The 21029-nt window shown below is 31.2% G+C and overlaps 2 protein-coding genes and 1 long non-coding RNA gene across 4 annotated transcripts in view; 1 reads left to right on the top strand and 2 right to left on the bottom strand.

Annotated features, from left to right (window-relative positions):
- The window catches only part of LOC139425406 (uncharacterized), a 74501-nt gene that overhangs the window by 31130 nt on the left and 22342 nt on the right, over positions 1-21029 (bottom strand). The gene's annotated exons all lie outside the window — the stretch shown is intronic.
- Positions 10515-13526, bottom strand: LOC107454731 (dynein regulatory complex protein 11-like). Its single transcript, XM_016072009.3, has one exon. It carries the CDS (start codon positions 13137-13139, stop codon positions 10638-10640), a length of 2502 nt encoding a protein of 833 aa, XP_015927495.2. The 5' UTR covers positions 13140-13526; the 3' UTR covers positions 10515-10637.
- Positions 13539-15859, top strand: LOC139425405 (uncharacterized). 2 transcript variants are annotated; one of them, XR_011636659.1, is made up of 3 exons: positions 13539-14764; positions 14864-14928; positions 15474-15859. It is a non-coding gene; the product is annotated as an uncharacterized lncRNA (long non-coding RNA). The 2 variants fall into 2 exon arrangements; XR_011636658.1 differs by having other exon boundaries at positions 13539-14928.

Here is a 21029-nt window from a genome sequence, read left to right as displayed (position 1 = left end):
TATATATATATATATAATATTTTCCTTCTATTGTGGCCTAAAATATTACAAAATAATAAAAAAAGTTAGAACATGTTTTATGAAAATTCTACATCAAAAGGAAAGCTTAGACATAAGGGATTGATTTTTAAAAAATGCAGAAGTCATGATAGCCACGTAAGACCAGACTGAACTAAATTACAAGAACGTGGCATCTTTAGAGCCTTTTTATAGTCTGCTTTTCGAAAGGAAAATTATTGAAAAGTGTTGTGTTGATCTCAGAAGGTCTAGACTGACATCACTTTACTATAAGAATACTTCTACCTTTCTCAAGGAATAAGAATTATCCATTAGGAATATTTCAAATAAAAGGTTGCCATCCACTCACACAAAATTACGGCAATTGATAGAATTACATTAGTCAAGTGATGTAGTTCATTCTCTAGCTTGGATATCTCCATAAGAAAAAATTTCAAACTTCAAGTACCTACTTTAGTTAAAAAGAGGAGTTTTTAAGATGTATTCTTCCTTATGAGAGTCAAATCGGAGCTATGAAAAGGAAGGAATAGGAATATAGTTCGCCAACATAAGGGGTTATTCTTAGACTATAATCATGTGTGAGGTCATCATCTGCTTCATGTTAAAATCTTCGTCAAATGGATTTCCTGCTATCTATTAAATATTTTTTTTTATTTCGTAAACCTTCGAATTATCTTAGCTAATAAGCTTTTTTCCCTCTCGGTAGCTTTCTACATCAAGTCAATTATCGTTAGTTATCAAACGTTAGCGTTAATTATCAAACTCATAAAAGAATAGCATATTTTCTTCAAGTAGATTATGTCTTTTTTAGTTGGAAAAAAAATAAAAACTACCTATTTTCGCTGTTTTTGTTCTAAATTATAATTAAATTTTTTAAGTTTATTTCAACTTTTAACTGAAATAAAAAATTAATAAACCTGAAATTACTGATTAATTTATAAAACGCTTCGAGGTTACAGTCAGATTAAATACTAACAGGTTTTCTATTTTATTTGGAATAACTTAGCCCTAAATATTAAAAATTTCCTCACCATGGTGTGTTTTAAAAACATGGTATCTTACAGTCTCATTTAAGATTATCTACAAATTATCCTGTGCACAAAACGTCTCCATGGGTCACCAAAGAATCGAAAAATTCCGCCAAGTCTCGCTAAATATGGATTGTAATTACATCCATTGAAATAGCTAAAAAAACTATAATAATAATAATAATAACATAATTATAGCATATGATAAGAATGAAAAGAATAAAACTTTTATTTATTTTCTAAACCAATATTTTCGGTCATCATCTAAAAATGACTCCTATTAGAAACATAAAGGAAATTTGCCTTAATCGTACCTATCTTAACTGTACCACCTTCAATTTCTCAAGAAGCATTGCATGCTGAAAGCACTAGTGTTTAATTTAAGAACATTTTTTTTACGTGGTGATCCATGCGGAAGAAACAAGTCGCTGTGTACTTGCTTTAAGATTTTATTTAAATTAATTCGTTTTACAAGTTTTCAATGCAATTTCCGAACATCAAGTGCAAAGATATAAAAGAATTTAGGTAATGTACAAAAAATTAAATACATCATATAATTAAGAAATTTATTATGTTATAATCAATTTTTTTCTTCTTCTTTGGAATAACACTTTGTTAAGGCTTCGTTGTTGCCTAAATTGTACCTCGTAGGCAGTCCTAAATCATATTAGTATAGATTCAGGTAACCAATTTCAGACAAGACATCGACTTCAACAAGTCGATTGCTGAGCCATTTTAACTGTACTACAAGCAAACTGGCGAAAAGTGACTGAGAATTCGAAATTAACTTTCCCCTGAAACCAAATTTCTAATAATATATACTGCATAAAATTGAAAATCCTGTTTAAAAGGATTTACAATTCCAGTGATTCAATATTTCAATAAACTGCTTTTTGTTACAGAAAAGGACCGAAAGGTATACGTGAATTAGTCGGGAAAAAAAAACGAAACCATGACAAAAAATTCAACGAGATTTAACACCCTTATGATGAGATTTATTTTCCTCGTTTAGTTAAAAGTGATAAGCTTTCTAGTTAATTAAGTAACTATCCAGTAATGATTGGATAGTAATGTGATCTAATAGAACAATCTGCTTTAATACTATTTAATGCTGAGGGCTACAATCGAACTAACTTTCCCATTTCTAAAACATAAGAAGAAAGTTTGTTATAGAATCCAAAAATATTCAGTTTTAACAAACAGCACTCATAAAAGTCACACTTTAGCTTAGTAGCACGTAACATTATGTTCAATTAACGTTTTATATGCTTATAATACTGTTACTATACTTTTAAAGATTTAATATTTATGCTATTAAAGTATTGTTTTGTTTTACACATGGTCTAATTACTCAGTAAATTTTGAACACTAGGATTTTTGAAGTCGGAAAGGTGTAGAAAGCAGATCGTGTGCATAAGGAAAACGGTTTTCTAAATAGTACCATTTGCAGATCTTGTGAAAAATACTACTTTTTAGTATTTACTGAGCAAATATTATTACTAAAAGATAATATAATAATAAAAAAAATAATGTAATCTGAAAAACGGTATTTTATTATTCAAATATTTCAAAAGTTATTATCAGAGATTTGTGACAAAAATTTAAATGCGAAAAATGATATCATGTAGGCTACCTTCCTTTGTAGTCGGCAGGTTCCCTCACCCTTCTTTAACCAATTGTTATTTAAAATACAGTAGGTAATATTTTCATACAATCTTGTGTCTTTTAATCGCAATTAATATTTTTATACACCAATTGGGTTTCACAAAATAAATAAAAATATTGTTTCGATAACAGCATGACCTAATATTGCAATGTGTTACTCTAACTTAAGTTTTAGTTTTTTATGGTAACTCTGAAACTCATAAGAGAAGTTATACATTTTGTTATTCGACTGTATTTTTCAGAGAAAAAATATCGCCAAAATAGCATTACATTTCAATAAATTTTCACACGGATTATGATAGTTATTTTTCATATAGACTGTAGCAGTTTTTTTTTTACGTGGACTATGACAGACTCCACCGGTTTCTGCCGAGGGTCGTGAGTATTACTTTGATTATGCCAACCAAATTTCTTCACAGCGCTGCCTACGCTGAAGCTCTTTGATTTCAATTTTAACTTTTTTCATGTCCACGATTTTGTCAAAGTTCCTTGTGCATTGAATTTTAATAATAATTAAAAATCTGGCCAAAAGATATTGAATCACACAAACCACCTTAAATATGAGCTCAAACCATTCGGCATTCGTATGCAAAAGTGCAAAAACAGCCTCCATCTTTGTCGTGAGATAAGATAGAAAACTCATTCCTATGCTTTATTACGTGTTGTACTACTTCCTCACGCACCTCTCGAGCCATAATTTGAGTATCGTATTATATATATGCTATTTAATTTTATTTTATAACCGTCGTTGAACAGTCGACCCAATTTTATGGGTTTACGACTACTAATGTTCAACTAAGTAGCCTTGTGATTTTGAACCCAATCCAGAGGACAAGGGAACTCCTGGATCGAGTATTGGGAGAAATTGCCTTCGTGGAGGACTTTNATGGAGAGGAAGACCACGAGAACCTCCCATGGTTAACCAGGTGGCAAAGGGACTCTAACCCATGATCCGTCTACCACTGAGGATATTTAGCGTCAGCACTGTGGTCGGTGCAAGCCGGATGCGGAATTTGTATCAACTGGGATTCAAACCCGGTTCGCCTCATTGGAAGGCGAACGCTCTATCCCCTGAGCCATCGCGGCTCATATCTATGCTATTTCTCGAAAAAGGCAAACTCCGTCAGCAAAAATTAGTATGGCAGTAGGCCGCACTATAGCACTGTTTATGTTTAAAATTTCTAGAGCCATTTAAAACAGAATCAAAAATAAATTTGACTAATTATTTCGTAACTAACTTTCTATAAAAAATACAACAGCAAAAAAAATAAATTAATATTGTAAACGAATACTTAACGTATCACTAACTACTCAACAATACTTAATTAGTTAAGATAGCCTAACAAAAGGAATCTAAATATATACTTAACGAAAAGTTTTAAGGATTTTAATAATTGATTAAGATTTTACGCTTGAAGACTTTTTAAATTAGTAGAGTCATAGCGTAAAACAAATTATAATAAATCGAAAATCATTTCGAAATGTACTTCGGGTATTCTATTTCGATTTTCTGTTATTATTAATTCTATTATATCGCTACAGTTTAATTCATTAACATTATTTTATTTCACGCTTAATTTAACTACATTTAAATGATATCAAATTATTTCTTTAAGGAAATTAAATTCCTGGAATAAAAGTGACCATTGTTAGTGATCGATTATTTAAAATCATAAAGCAATATGCAACTTTTAAATTAATTTCAAGACATTGAATGTTTATTTTTCATATCTTAAATAAGTTTTTCAAAGTGATTTCTTGATTAATCACAAAACAAAACAAAAATGTGTGACACCCTGTGTGTATGAGTATAGCTAATCAATTTAAGGCATTTATTCTTTTTTAAAAATCTTTTAAACAAATACTCTTATTTTTTGTAAGTAACAAAACTAATATCATGTTAAAGCACAAATTTCATAATTATACTAAAAGCTTGATTGTGCATGCATTTTTCAGTTATAATCAATAGCTAACTGTTTAAATTATACTTCACAAAGTTTTGCAAATTATACCGGATACATTATCGGGGGAAATTTGAGGTGAATTAAATATGTGTCAAGATTTAGTTATTCGTCAACCGCAGTACTACTTCTTGAATAAATGATAATATGAATATAAATGCATAAATAATATATAAAATATATACATTTGTTTATTTTATTAATTTATTTCATTTTTATCCACTTATGCGGGCTTTTGTACTGAATACTATGTGAAGGCCTAAGGACATAAAGGCACAAATTAAAGATGGAAAGTACAAGACATATATAGAAACACGGTGGGATTCAAATCCACTACTTCCAAATGAATTTGCATTTTCCAGACTAAGAAATATAATACATACAATTTTATAACATGCGTATATTTTGATAAATATTTTCAATAGAAATGTTATGATTTTATATTTGGCAATATACTCTCCTTTTTCTGTTATTTATGGCATCAACTCAAGAGCGATTTCATACAATAAGTGTTTTTTCATACAATAAGAGAGAAAGAGAATATTTTTATGTTTTGAAAGTTTAATGTAGATGCAATGATTATATATTTTATATTTAGTACAAAATAAGCACAAACTCCATTTCATTATCATATAAATTAACAGTTTTTTCAACATATCTAATATTAGCCCCATTACTTTGAGTGCTTCATTTCAGCTTCAACGAACATATAAATTTTACGTTAAATAAATTCTCCTTGCAATAGGAAAGAACACATTTATTTTCAGAAGTTAACAGTTATAAAAATAAATAAATAAATAAAAAGCTCGCGATATGTATTGTTATGTTTGTATGCTTCCGTCTTTCAAAATGTTGTCAAGAAAAGTTTCCTGAATTCCCTTTTTTAATCATCTAGACATTTGACAATTTCTCTCGCAATTATTTTTTTTTCCTCCACAGAAATATCGAATTTTCCACACTGCTTATGTGTTATTAGGGCAAAGACTATTTGTAATATTTTATCAAGCAATATTTTATTAATTAGGTTTATTTTACATTTTGTTTTATAAACGGCGTTGAACAGCGATCCATTCTGAGCTTACGACTACTAATGTTAAGCTCCGTAACCTTGTAATTTTGAACCCAATCCAGAAGACAAGAGAACTCCTGGATCTAGTATAGCGAGAAATTTGCCTTCGTGGAGGAATTGTTTGATTAGACTAACCCGCATTTGCGTTACATGGAGCGGAAGACCACAAGAACCTCCCACGGTATCTTGACGACAAGGGTACTCTAATCCATGATCCATCTACCACTGAAAATATCTTACGTCAGCATTGTGGTCGGTGCAAGCTGGATGCGGAATTCGTATCAATCGCTGGGATTTGAATCCGGTTCACCTCATTGGAAGGCGAATGCTCTATCCCCTGAACCATCACGGCTCAGTTCTTTCTATAGACAAACTCTACCTACCTCAGAAGCCACCTTACTTTTATGACTCTGTGGTTACATCGCATCTCAGGAGAGAAAAACAGACACCTCCTAGAAGAGAGAAGGCCTCAGCACGGATCAATTTAGTAGTCCGACGTAACGAATTTTAGCTGCGCAGTGGATGAATATAAGAAAGATGTCCCTACGTTCGAGTTGCTCATCTGCGCCGTGATGGTAAATACGAAATATGTCATTACTTTTGGACTACTAAAGGATCAAATTTTTTGTTTATGGTAACCCGTGCAGAGGCCTTCTCTTTTCTAGGAGGTCTTGGAAAAACACACCAAAACTCGGGTGGCTCCTCGGGAATATAGCTGACCGGGCGTTTGAGGCGTATCGGGATGGAAAGTGTTAACTTAGTACCGAGCAAAGCAATCATCTGTTTCCGAAGAAAACTATATAAAATAGCAATAATCGGGGGATGGGAAGCGTAAATGAACTGAAGGTAGAGCACACTAGTTTTTAACAATTCATTTCAAACTTATTTTTTAGGGAACATTAATACTCATCTTAAAAATTTCAAAAGCTGCACTTATAAGTAGGCTAAGAAGGAGAAAATATAATTTTATTATTTACCAGATCTTGAACGAAATACATAGGGCGTTCAAATTCCACCATCTCTAAAATCCCTTTCAAGTCTTTCTATAATGAAGCGCCCTACGTTTCTCCTTAAGATCTGAAAATAATTTTATTCTACTTGAAAAATGTGTAATTTAAATTTTTTCTTTTTTCTTTAGAAATAGTTTTTGTGTGTTCTCAAAAAAAGAATAGCATAAAATTAATAATTATAAATTTATAGAATCAATATTTCGAATTAACCGAAATCACGCAAATTTATTTCTTTATTAAATTTCGAAACTATAAAAGAATTTCTTTAAAAAATGTGGGATTAAAATCCCAAATGAATTAATATTTCGCAATTTAATATTAAGATATGCATTCAATTAAAAAATATAGGAATACGTAGCGAATGAATAAATCATTGCTTGAATACTCCTGAAAAAAGTAATTTAAATCTACTGCGTCTGGACTGCTGTATCTCAATATACAGACCTTGAAAAATTTATAATAACAATTATTCCTTTTGTCTAGACTTAAAAAAATTTGTTTTATTTTTTCATGAAAGTGGTCGACAATCAAAAGTAAGTTGAAGACTTTTGAATTTTGAAGATAACAGATCGTAATTAAAATTTGCTTCGATATGCTGTTCTTTAATTCTTCAAAATAATCATTAAATTAATTTGTTTTTCACTTATTTATTTCTTGCATTTTTAATATTTGTATTTATTTGTATACTTCTCCAAATATACTGTTTAGAAAATTTTATAATGGTAAAAATTCGTTTTATTTTTACGAAAAAAAAGCCCTTTTAAAATAACAAAGAAGGATTTGGGGAAAAGGCATTTTAATTACCGTCGCAACAATAGTACCAAATGAGATAACGTATCTTGATTCTAATAAAATCTCTCATTTGTTTTGACAACAAAAGCACCATTAAGCTAATTAACATATTTGTAGTCTAAAGTGTTAAAACATGTAGTAATAGCATGTTGTTGATAACATGAACGATAAAACTTTTTTTTCCTCCAGTATATTCACCGAGATACCTATTATAGTTAGAAAATTATTCGAAAAAGACCCAGGCAAAGCGAAAGAACTTAAATTGCTTCAACTTATACTAAACGAGGAAAATTATTTCGAGTTATGAATTAGGTCAGCTTGAAAATGTAGTTTTCAGAAAAACGATTTTAAAGTTTTCTGGACACCTTCAATTTTCCTGCCTTTGTTACTTTTGATTACATTATTTTGGGATATTAAGTACCTTAAGAAGAAGAAAAAAACCTGATATACTACTCAAGGGTTTTTAGTATTTCCCAAATTCTAGGAATGTCACTGTTAAGACAAAGAATATACATAGGGGAAGAAGTCTAGCTTCCATTTACATAATATAAACCAGTCACCCAAGGTAAGATGCGGTGCCTGCGTATAAAGGGAAAAACAACATTTAGGGGATTGGCAGCGTAGGCTCTTGAAAAGGATTTGCAACCTCTTTCCTCCTAACTAATAATGAGGTTGGGAAAGCATTGGGGGTAAAAAAGAAAAGTTTCACTTTTATTTTTATCGTTGGTTTGTTTTGTATTTTCACACTATTGATAAACTGTACTATATTAATTAAGATCTGATTTTGAGAATGCATTCATGTGATCTATTTTAATTAAATCTGCAAACCCATTTTGTTATAGAAAGAAATGCTGAAATGGTAGTTGGTGGGAAGCAGCGTATAGTGCTGCTTCGAGGAGAACTCCTCCAGACTGAAAGTCTGGGGCTGTCTGCTGCTATGGCGAGAGCACATTTCTAATGGGGGTGAAATGGAAGAAAGAAGGTGTCGATTGGTTTACTCACGACGACCTACGATAAGATTAAGACAAAAATATTCACCCACACCCCTATTCGAAGTGACCTTTCCTCGTAACCATAGTACCCGCCACGACGCGAGACGGATGTCTGAAGTTCTCCTGAAAGCAGTACTTTACCCAATCATGCATGTAGAGTTGTCCAAAAACTGGTTCACAGGTGACGTACCTCTTGATTGTCTGTTTGTTTCCTATGCGCATGCACTGGATCTTAGTTCAAATGACGCCGTTTTAAATCTGACTATGTTGCTCACCCTGCCAGTTATTTTTGCTACTATAGCGCACCGCACCGTGTAGTTCTTCCCGTTAGTTACGTTTTCGAAGAGCTAGACATCTTCTCCTTTCCATAATCTTTGGTTGAGACAAAGAATTTGGTTAAGAGACTCAACTGTCGAGGGGGGGGGGGCGNTCGAGGGGGGGGGGCGAGAAAGAGGGGGACAATTCTAAATTTGCTTTTAAACCTTATTTTTATTAAATTTTCACACATAACTTGATGATGAACTTATTCCATTCGAAAGTATCTTTAGATGCATGTAAAGTACAAGGCCACCACCCAATCACAATACGAGTTATAACATGCGCGGTATTTTAGATTCTCTATTAATTTTTTGCGAAAAAATTATGCCAATACAATTCTTCATGTAACAGTTTTCGATAGGTAGTTAAATAGTATACAGTTCCTTGCTTTTAGATTTTTGATAAGTATTTTTGTTTTTATGCAATTAGCGTTAGAAGAAATTTTAGCATCATCCGAATCAGTCTTCATAAGTTAGATTTTAAAAAATCTGAAAACTGATAAACGTGTAGTTTAAATTACTGACTCAAAACAGCAAATTGCATCAGTTTTGAGAAAAAAAAATTCAAATAAGTTCTAAAAATAACCATGAGCCATTTCTACTCTAATAAAGCGATTCCTTTATTTTTTGTCTTTTTTTTTAAACTTATTGTGCTGTCCAATAATTTTATATATCATCGAAAGTTTGTTAGATACAAAGAAATATCGAGAGAACGCAAATTAAAAATATGGCCAAAAATCTAAGATGGCAAGGATAAAAAATCCTCTTAAGGGGTAAGGCAAGTTTTAAGATTTTTCAAAATCCCTTATCTATTGACACTGGATCAAAGATCCTTTTTACCAGTGCCACTTAAACCATTTCTGTTAANCCGCCACGACGCGAGACGGATGTCTGAAGTTCAGCAAATTAAAAATATGGCCTAAAATCTAAGATGGCGAGGATAAAAAATCCTCTTAAGGGATAAGGCAAGTTTTAAGATTTTTCAAAATCCCTTATCTATTGACACTGGATCAAAGATCCTTTTTTCCAGTGCCACTTAAACCATTTCTGTTAATTTTAAATCTGTTCAATAATATTTTTTCACACCCACATTCTCTTATCTGTAGGATAAGAATGCTACATCGCTTAAAAAAATTACTATCAATATTTTTTTTGTTTAATTTCACAATAAAAAAAGTTCATACCATTACTATTTTCTGATTTCTTGCATATGCTGGAGGTAATTATTTTAAAAGCGTTGCATTATTATATTCTAACCAATAGCAACCATCAAAATTATGTAAATGTTTAAAAACTGTATTATAAAACAATTTCTTTTTTTTAAAAAAAATGACAGACGTTTTTAAAATTGTTTTAAAACATACTTTTATGACGAATAGCAAGAATGAAAATTATTCGCAATTGTTGTTATGTGGAATATAATAGGTGGGACATGCTCCTTACATTTGGAAGGATTCATGTTCCTTACATTTAGAAAGATCATGTTCCTGACATTTACATTCAAAGAAGTATTTGCAACTGTTATTATTTTGAATATAATAGGTGGAATGTTTTCTTTAAATGAACCGTTAGACCTATCAGTTGATTTAGGGTAATGATATCAAGTTTTCAAGAATGTAATTAGTATTTAGTCCCTGATAATGGAATTAAGCGAATAAAAATGAGCTTAATAATTCCATTATATCTAATTAATGAAATATTTATTGTCTTCAAACAGGGTTTTTAAAACTAATGACACTGGTAAAGTTTGATACTCTTTTAATGCAAAATAAAAGAAAAAAAATGTCAGTAGTCATCTTCTTCAACGTCTTCCTCCTCCTCGTCTTTCTCTTCTTCATCTTTTTCGTAAAGGGCTAGTTTTTTCTTTGCAAGTGGTAATTTTTGCAACCAATTAAGATATTCTTTCTGTTCTTCTTCATATACTGGGACATGACTAGCCAGGGAATCTATGAAATCTGAAGCACGTAAAGGTATATTTTTCAGAGAATTTAACCTGCGACGTGTCAGAACTTGGGATACGGTATCGTGTATGTGCGAGGCAACAAAACCATCAGATATACTACCGAGAACACTGAACTCTAGCTTCTTCATTACTCCTGCAACTGATTTAGAAATAAACTCTCTCCACAAACGCACCCTGCAATCATAATCTGGCTTTAAAATACAAATGATTTTAGAATAACTTTTAGATAAACCTTTCACATCAGCATCGAATGGGGAATTACTTGTCCCGCAAACCAATATTCTGTCAGCATGTTTGATTTTCTTTAATAGTTTTGGAAGCTCTTTCTTCAATCTACCAGGTTCAGACAAGGGGCACTTGGAAGGCTTTTTCTTCCAAAAATAGTTTTCGGCATCCTTGATGTAAATTACCGTTGGTTGCAAAAGCCTACCGACTTTCAAGACTAAATGCAAAAGCATTTCTAGGCCATTTTCTCCAGGGTATTTCCCCTCAATGTTTTCAGCGGACAAATCCATTAGCATTGCACCTACTTCTGTACAAATTGAATGAACTAAAAGTGTTTTTCCAGAGCCCTGTGGGCCAGCAAGTAAAATAGACTTTATATAAGCCCCACCGTTGTGGATTGCGTCAGATCCCATGGGCAAAATACAATATTCGTTCACGACTCTTCTTATGTCAGCTAAGCAGGGTAATGGTTCATTTTCTTGATCTTTTAAGAATTGCTTAATTGAGCCAGATAGATTGTATTCACCTATGAATTCATTCAAATGGTGCTTGGGATAGTCACGAATAATATTTTGCTGAACTAGTTCTTCGACAAGAGATTCCAACGTCCTGTCAGGAGTTAAATCTTTTTCAATTTTTCCCTTCTTCTTCTTCCCCTTCTTTTTCGATTTCTTCTTTTTCTTCTTAGAGTCCTTCTTCATAGCATCAGAAAGACGCTGCAATTCTCCTCTCATTTTTTCATCCACTTGCAAACGGATTTCATGATCTACTTCTTTTACTACCTCGTCATTCAAAACATTTATATCAAACTTATCGAGATTTGCAATAGTTTTATTTGGCCATGTTTCATGGAATGCTTCCATGAGATTTATCATGTCGGGCAGATATTTCGAAGGCTCCAATGTATAAACTTCAGGTTCGTCATCCTCATCTTTCGATTTCTTGCTGCTCTTGTCTGTTTTATCGCTTTTTGAACTTTTATCCTTAGGCTCAGGTTCAGTTTCTTCAGGGGGCTCAGGAAATCCCTCGGGTGGAATAGCTAACATAGTTTCGGAGCCACCCTCCTCTTCAGTTGGAAAATCTGGATATGTTCCATTTATATCTTTATATTCGTGAAAATAATCTCGAATAGTTTCTTCTAGTTGTTCTATCAATCTTGGAGCTTCATACAACAACATGTCCTGCTTTATCTCTTCTTTTTTCTTAAAATATTCCTCCTCTGTCTTTTTTATAACCAGTTTCCGATCTCTTTCAATAATGCCAACTATATCTTCCTTGTTCCTATCAGATGGAGCCATTTTCAAAAATTTCATTTCAAGTTCATAATCGGAATCCAGCACTTTTCGAGAGCGATATTTCCTCCAAGCCCTCTGAATCACAGCAGCCGATTCCACTCTTGTTAGTTTGAATGTCACTGATTTCCTGCTTTCCATTTTTTTATTCAATTCTTCTTGCAAGTATTGTTTTTGAGTTTTATAAAAATATTCCCTGGCCTGCCGTGCTCTTTCATGGTCCTGAATCATTCTGATATAAACCATTGCCAATCTAACCATTTTCTGTTCTCTAGTTACAGCTATTTTATCAAGAACTTCTTTTTTGCGAACTGCAAGATACTTTTCAACGATTCCCTTGCGTTGTTGCTCTACTTTTGTTTCTCCATCTGCAAAATACTCAGGAATTTTTACATCCAGCTCTTGAGGAAATAGCCTTAAGCCGAGAGCTGTTTGATCTAAATAATGGAAGTCAGAAATTTCCCAATCCGCCAACAAATGCTTTAGTTCCAAGATCCTCCCTATGCAACAATCGCACATTTTCCTGAGGTACAACCGTTTCTGGGGGTTAGCTAAATTCTCGTAACATTTAATAAGTTGGTTGGTTATTTGTATATATTTCACATAAAGTCTTGATACAACACGAATAGCCATTTGCCTTTCTTCCATTACTTTGGCTTCATCATACGGTGATTCACTTTGAAGTAAAATATCTAATTCTTCATGTGCAAGATATAAATGTGTGTTAAAATGCTTATAAGTCAATTCAAATGGAGTTACAGAATTTTTATCATTCATATTTGATTTTTTTATATTATTTCCTGCCATTCTTATTTAAAAATATCTAACTCAATACTTCTCTACCGAATCAGGAAGCCATCAAACTGTAATCTTACAAAAATTTTACCACGCTATACCTGAAAAAAAATTTATGTTATTAGTTAGTGTTTTGATTTTAATACTCTCTTACTCTATATTTTTTTTAAAAAGCATTCAGAGTTTTACTTTCTATTTCATAAGTAAATTTTGAGATTTTATTTGCAGGTGCTACTTTTAATCACTACTGCCACAACGACTCTGAATTAAATTATTATACGTAATTAGTATCATTACAAATATCATTCCTTATTACTTTCCCCATTATTTAGAAGTTGATTTAACGCCAATTTTTTCTCTCACATTAATAATTAGTATAATTCTTACTAAAAGTACATATTGGTTTTACGGACGTTCGGGAAGGATATAATATTAATTTATATCTATGAATGTCTGATGAATGCACAAGTATGTGCTACATGTGTAAAAGTCTGGAAGCATATGAATTGCAGTAGGCGTGATCAGAATCTGATAAGGGACTATCTCCAATAAAATTTAATATGAACCACCACCAGGTTAGCTTGATTATCATGTTAGCCAGTTAGCTTGATTAACACCAGGTTAAAATATTTTGGTACCCATTAAAGAGAATAAATTAACAGAACTTAGCCGTAATATTATTTTTACCATCTCTAACATTTATGTTTAATATGTTTTTTGGCAACAACAAAATAGTAATTTTTCTTATCATAAAATGTAAAAAATCTGAAAAGCTAATTAAAATTCAGAAGTATAGAAACAAGGTATAAAGTAAAACACTTGACTGACTGGTTTAAAATGTCAACACATCGAAAAATGCATCGGGTTGCTATTTGTATTTATATTTAATTCACTTGTATATGATATGAGGAATTTAGAAAATTTTTATGTTGCCAAACTGTTGACACAAATATCATTAAAACTCAGCCTAGTTTAAGCGTGATGGCTGAACTAGATCAGTAGCTTAACTGCTACGGTTATGTATTAGCTCACCCTAATAGATTATCTTTTGCTTTACGTTTACCTTACGTTAACGGTAACCCTTATTTTCTACTCCTTAGCAATACTGCGCATGCTCAGAAATAACGTATTGCAAGTCGCAATAGAAACGTTAATTTTAGCTTAGTGTCTTAAAAATGCAGACCAAAGAACGTCTAAGATGGTGTATAAAAAACGAGATGTTTCTCCGCTGAAGAGTTTTATCTTCGAATCTTTTGAGCATCAGGTGCGTTAGGCATAAAAATGTTTGTAGCCAAGGCTACAAAAAAAAAATGTTTTTTTTTGAAGTTATACTTCTTATGCGACTTCCAACAAGGTTATGTTAAACGTTTAATGCTACATTTTTATTGGCCGGGAAATCACGTGGTAGGATCCAGTTTTCCCTCATTCACTTCCATATTGTTTTGGTTCTCACTAGCATAAAAATAATAAAAGTCATAAAAGTATTGTTTTTCTATAAATATTTTTTTAGTTTGTTTTGATACACATATAATTTAATAGGGTAGTATTTTTTATTTTCAAATTTAGTGGATAACAATTGTAAAAAATGAGTGAAAACAATCCCACGGACAATGCGACGGATTTAAGGTTATGTCAAGGTACGTCTCTTGTGAATATCAATTGATTGTTAGGTTTTCTCTTCTGAAATTATATTATGATGCATTCACATACATTATTAATACAAATACATTTTCCAGGGCGAGATGATGAGGCAACCACAAGCACTTCCACTGGTTCAAGAGGTCCACGAAGTAGACTCTCAGTAAGTAAACCACGGGGTAGAATCTCAGAAAGTAAATACTTAACTCCTTACACTTTCTCAATTTCATTGAAAATGTGAATATATATTTACTTTGCATAATATCGCCGGTAGCAATGTATGAATACTATAAGCACTCCTATATTTATTTTGCTTAATATCACCAATTGCATTATATGTATACTGTATGTAATCCTATTTAATCAATTACAGAGCGCAAGAGAGGGAAACTTTTGTTAAGCGAGAGCTGATAGTGAAAATAAATAAGATAAAAGTTTGCCGTGTATAGTCAACGTTAACCTGCTTCTGCCGATTCCTTTCTGAGTCGACAATTCTTTCCTTACTAACTACTATTCAGATTGACACTGTTTGTCATAACTTTTGTGTAAACCAGCCAAAACCACTGAGAAGTGTCAGATGACTTCATTTACTTTCTCATTCTAATACTATCTTTGCAATATTTTTAGTTCTCACTAAAAATATTGCAAAGATAGTATTCTTTATCTGAACTTAATATTTTCACACTAATGAAATCTTCTTTTAAACAGTGACACAGTGTACCGCGGCTCAGTTGCATTTGTTATACCCAGGGTTGAGCAGCCGACCGAATTATTCTGAGTTTACAACTGTCAATATTCAACTCCATAGCCTTGTAATTTTGAGCCCAACCCAGAAGACAAGGAAACTTTTAGATCAAGCATTGGGAGAAACTTGCCTTTGTGGAGAACTTCTTGAAGAAACCAACCAGCATTTGCGTTGCATGAGGAGAAAAATCACGAAAACCTCCTACCTAGTACCTACTATGAAAATATGAACATCGAGGAAGATAATGTGCGTATTAAAGGTTTTGTCAAAAAAGGGTCAAATGTACTCTATAATTGCTACAAAAAAATTTATTGTTAAAAAAAAAACTAAATAAAGGCAAATTTGTAAACTTTTCAAGATTTTTTTTGTAATAACCGACAGGAAAGTAATACAAATGAAATAAAAACGTCACAGTTTTTACATAAGCACAGAATGAAAATTCATTATTTTTCTCCTCAGCTTAAAACTCTGTGATCAAAAAGGGAATTTTTGTAATTAATTGGAAGTTTCTCGATTGGGTAAAAAAAAATATGCACAATATAGCGAAGACAAATGTCAGATAATAGCTATGAAAATAACAAGGATTTAGAATGGAAGGAAAAGAAGGAACATAATGGTATAGCTTAAAACAAACTATCCTTCTTGAGCAAAAGAAGTTTTTTTTTTGAAAAAAACAAAGCAGTTGTTTTTGAGAAATTGGCAGCTTTCAGCAATGTTTCTTCTTTGCTTTTATTTCGAAAAAACTTTTCGGTTCTTTTTTTAATGTAATGATGATATAATCTTCAAAAGAAAGGAAAGTTTCAAATAAGTAGAGAGATTTAACTTCTTTTTGAGGAAAAAAGTAATGCTTTCGATTAATTGAAACCAAAAAATAAATTTAAAAAAAAAAACGAAATTTTTTAAATTTCTTTTTTAATTGAATAGAATACTTTTAGTAAAAAGTAACTAACTAGATTCTAGACATTTTGCCCCTTATTAGATAATATATACCTGTAACACAATAAAGAGAAAAAGAAGAGTTAGCGAAAAGAGAGATTAACAAAGAAAATTAAGAAAATAAAGAAAAAATAAGTTTAAACTGTGCTGAAGCTGGCAGTGCATAGAACCCATAAAATAAGGTTAAAATACAAAGAAAACAGGAAAATTATATTTTTTTAAAAAAAAGGAAAAATTATTATAAATTTTAAAAAAATTAAAAAGCCAGAAATACAAAATAAAGCAAAGATATAATCTTGTCATCAGCTCAAAAAAATATTTTTTTGGTAAATTTGTAATTTTTGCCACTCAGTAAGGGCATTCAAATAACCAAAATAAATTTTAATAATTAAATACAGCATTTAGAAGGAAGAAAAATAAATTTAAATATATGAATAGCACATATTTTGCTTTTTTTGAACACCATAATAAAATAAAAATTTAAATTTTACTTCTACAATCAATATAATATACACTGTGATATATAATGCAATATAAAAAGTGATTCCTTAAATAATAATTAAAACTATAATCATACTGAATCATAAGTGGAAAAAAAAATATGTGATAGCACTAAATTTTAATATCATTATTTAATTTAAACAAATAATATTATAAACCATTGAATAATAGCATCAATAAATGGAACTATTATCAAAATATAAATATTAATAGATAAATATAATATTACCGGAATAAATATTTGGAACAATAAACATAAAATTATATGTTCCTATTTCAATATATGAGCGTAAATGATTCAAAAGTATTCACGTTTAAAAACTTAAACTTTTGAGAGTAAATACCAATCACATCTGTAATTAATCACCAATAAATCACTTCTAATATTTGATGAATCACGCGCACACGCGAGCGGAATCATAGCTACCACTTGAGATCACATTTTTGGTCATCTTCCGTTCAAGGAAACACAGAACACTCGAGAAAATCGCCAGAAAACGAAATCAATTCGATCATATGCTGAACCTTTATCAATCCTCAATGAGACCGACAAGCAGCAAGCAAGTAGGGCAACACAGCAAGCACTTGCTGTAAATCCGCAAGAAGCTAATTGTTGATGGTAACACACGGTAGGCGAAAACGAAACCAAAACAGCGAAGACATCAATTCTTTAACGGCGATTCCGGTACAACGGTGTAGAGGCAACGTCTGGACCCATTATGAAGGAAAGTCCCGAAATTCTCATTCTTTTAGTCAGGATATCTGTTTCACGAGCAACGCCGGCATCTCCTAAAACTTCATTCGATTATTTTCTTTCCTTTTATATTTATATATTTTTTACTTATTTGAAAAAAGCATTTTTTTTTTTAATGGAGCCAGTGAAAAAAAAAGTGCCAAACCAACTGCAAAATTTATCCTGCAAGGCTTGAAAGGGTAGCAGTCATGGTGAGTGATGTTAGGCCACGCAGATAGCAGTTGGAAGGCAAAAAATATTTTATTAGCTTCACATAGTATATTTAAGACATTTTCTAGCAAAGGCGGAGCTCAAATTCGCACTCCAAAACTGTGTGCTTAAGTTTTTATCTTAGGGAAAGTAGCAAAGCAATTTCCCTCTATTTTATTATATTTGAGGGGAAAAGGGAAGTCCCAGGGATTACTATTGGTTTATGAACTAGCTCGAGTGATTCCCTCGTAGTTTAAAAGGGAAGAATGTTTTTATTTAAATTTATGCATACTTTGGATAAAAATAGATTTAGAAACAGGATGTGGCTTTTAAAAGTGTGAGAAAGCAAATAGACTTGAATAATTAATTAGTAATAAAGTAGGAATTGTTTAATAGCAAAGTCATAATAGTTTAATAGCTTCTTAAAATGTCATTTAAACAAATCAATTGGCATATTTAAGATTCGACCTTCGAGACTAACAGTATAATCATTGTATCGAAAATTATTCAGTCTTTTTATTTTGCCAAGCACAAGTTGGAATGCATTGAAGTATTGGTTTCATGTTTTAAATTGTTTATATGAGGTCATATAAAGGTTGCGACAACAATGAACAGCGATTTGGTGCAAGTGTGCTTTTCATCACTGTGCTCTGGCCGTGATAAAACGAATGATTAACAGGAGTCATATTTTTTATTCTCCGAATCATTTATTCTACTAATCATTCATTTCCATAAAACATATTTTCCTAATCATTTATTGACATAATGTTAGTATTTTTAATGTCTTAATTATGTGCATGAAATGGTTATAAATAGTAAGAATACTACAGCTAAATTATTGAAAAGTCAATCATTATATCAGACGCTAATCTTTTTCTTTTATTTACGAATTAAACTAAATTAATATGATAACCTATAACGTGAAGATCCCATTATTAGAACAAAAATTATTCAGGATGGTTTGTTTTTTAATTCTGCTCACTGTATATATGGTATCATGGTTTGAAATGATAAGAATACGATACAAAGGTAAAATATTTAAAAGCCGTTTGTTAAATCAAAAGTTAATCCTTATCTTTTATTTACGAATAAAACTGAGAATTAATATGATTATATTGTCATTCGCTGAATTACATTATTCAAGTCTTGAATAAAATTATCATACTATCAGATTATTAACTAATATAACGACTACAATTTTTAATTATCAATGAATTAAATTATAGTTCTATTTATAATAAATTTGTTGTTGTGGAAATTAGCTTAAAAGAAATTCTTTGACATTTCCTTTCTAATATTCGCCTTTAAAATTTTGCAATGCATTCTTTTGCATTTTTTATTCTAACAATATGCGCCATTTTTTCCCCTTTACTCAAAAAATGCATTGACGCGTGCATAATGACGTAGAAAAAATTATTTTCTTTCAGGAATAAAATGAAAAGAACCATCCCAACCCCTGCCATTTAAAAAATTGAAAGTGACATCCGTTACTTTTCTTTTATTATTTAAAAAAAAAGAAGAACATGAAAGGTGTCATCTCATATTTTTTAAAACGACTTTGACTGTAGATTAAATTACTTTTATGAAATGGGATAAAAACGTATTTCTTAATACCATTAGATTCTTCAATTATTGATCTGTTGAACGACAAATAAGATTTGCTCTTTAGTTTTTGTAAATGCATAAGGAAAATTTAATTCTGGGGATTTCATTTTATTACTGTTTATGCATTGAACAATTTATTTCTTAATCTTTTTTATAATTTAAACTTCCATATTTTTTTTCTTTATTGGAATTGAAGACTAAATGATGCAATGGCATCGATTAACTAAAAGCTTTTGAGTTATTTTCTATTATAACGGATTTAAGTAATAATTTTCGCTTTTTAAAGTTATTCTTATTATGCAATTTTGTGAATATCAACTAGTAATATGATCGCGTTTGAGGGTGAAAAGGGTTATTAGTTAGCACGTTTCTGGTGTTGGATCTTGATATTGTCATAACTTGCCTTATAAACACGCATACTTTTCCTTTTAAAAATTTACTTAGTTGACAATCGAAGAAAGTAACATTTTCCTTACTTATTATATCATTTTCTATAATACGCTGTTCTTCGAAGCTATGTCGCCAAGGAAAATTAAAAAGGCATAGTTTAAGTCTCTTACACTTAAGGCAATGCCATGATTTTAAATTATACATATAATTTTGCCATGAAGAATTATCAAGGCTTTAGAACAAACAAATGACTTATATTTTAAATGTAGTTAATATTTTTTTAAAAATTGCTAATTTGGTGACATTTTCCCACCCAGATGAAAATTATCAAAATCATTGCCGTATTCTCAGTAAATTTTTATGAACTCAGGTAATGCAGCATTGGAGTAAGTTTTTAAATATTAAAAATTAGACCACAAACGCTTTTAATTTTCACAAAACTGTGACTTTTCTCCATATTGACGTTTTGCACCATTTTCAAAATAAGCTTTAGATACTCTAAACTTGACCCAACAGCCATTAGTAACAGTTACAAACTCAACAGCTGTTATAAAAAATAGTATATTATTTGCGAATAAGTATCATTTCACATTACGACGGAGTCTTCGAAAAACATAACCGTCTTAACCGTCTCATTTGGTTATTTTAAGGTTATATAAAAAGTATGTAAAGGTCATATAATAATCAATGGTTATTATATAACAATATGCGATTAGAGTAGGGGAGAGTGGGGTCAATTGTAACAGGGTACGATTGTAATAGAGCAAAAATTTCGAGTGTCGGGTTCCAGATTTGGTTCCTAGGTGGCGCACAAGGGGTATTTAATAAATCTACATGTACACCCCTGCTGGCAACCATTTTTATGTACTTTTGAAAGAGTTACGTCACAAAAGATATTTTCATGCTACGTAAGTACTTTTTTTGGTATTAGATTATTATATTGTAACAAAGTAATTTTGTTTGAACAAATAAAAATTATTAACCGAATATGTAAGTGGACACCTTAATTAACATTTCAATAAAACAGAATTAGTTTTGTTAATTAACTAGCAATGTTTTTAACAAATGAAGCTGAAATGGCGTCTTGGGGACGATTGTAACAATAAGTAAAGGGAAAGAAGTTGAAGAAATTTTAAAATAATCT

Source organism: Parasteatoda tepidariorum, chromosome 4 (assembly GCF_043381705.1).
Source record: "Parasteatoda tepidariorum isolate YZ-2023 chromosome 4, CAS_Ptep_4.0, whole genome shotgun sequence".
NCBI classification, from domain to species: domain Eukaryota; kingdom Metazoa; phylum Arthropoda; class Arachnida; order Araneae; family Theridiidae; genus Parasteatoda; species Parasteatoda tepidariorum.
This window is presented reverse-complemented; position numbering and strand designations above follow the sequence as displayed.

Bases quoted from the DNA above. Each gene is read 5' to 3' on its own strand.
- LOC107454731 (XM_016072009.3), bottom strand. From the start codon at position 13,139: ATGGCAGGAAATAATATAAAAAAATCAAATATGAATGATAAAAATTCT.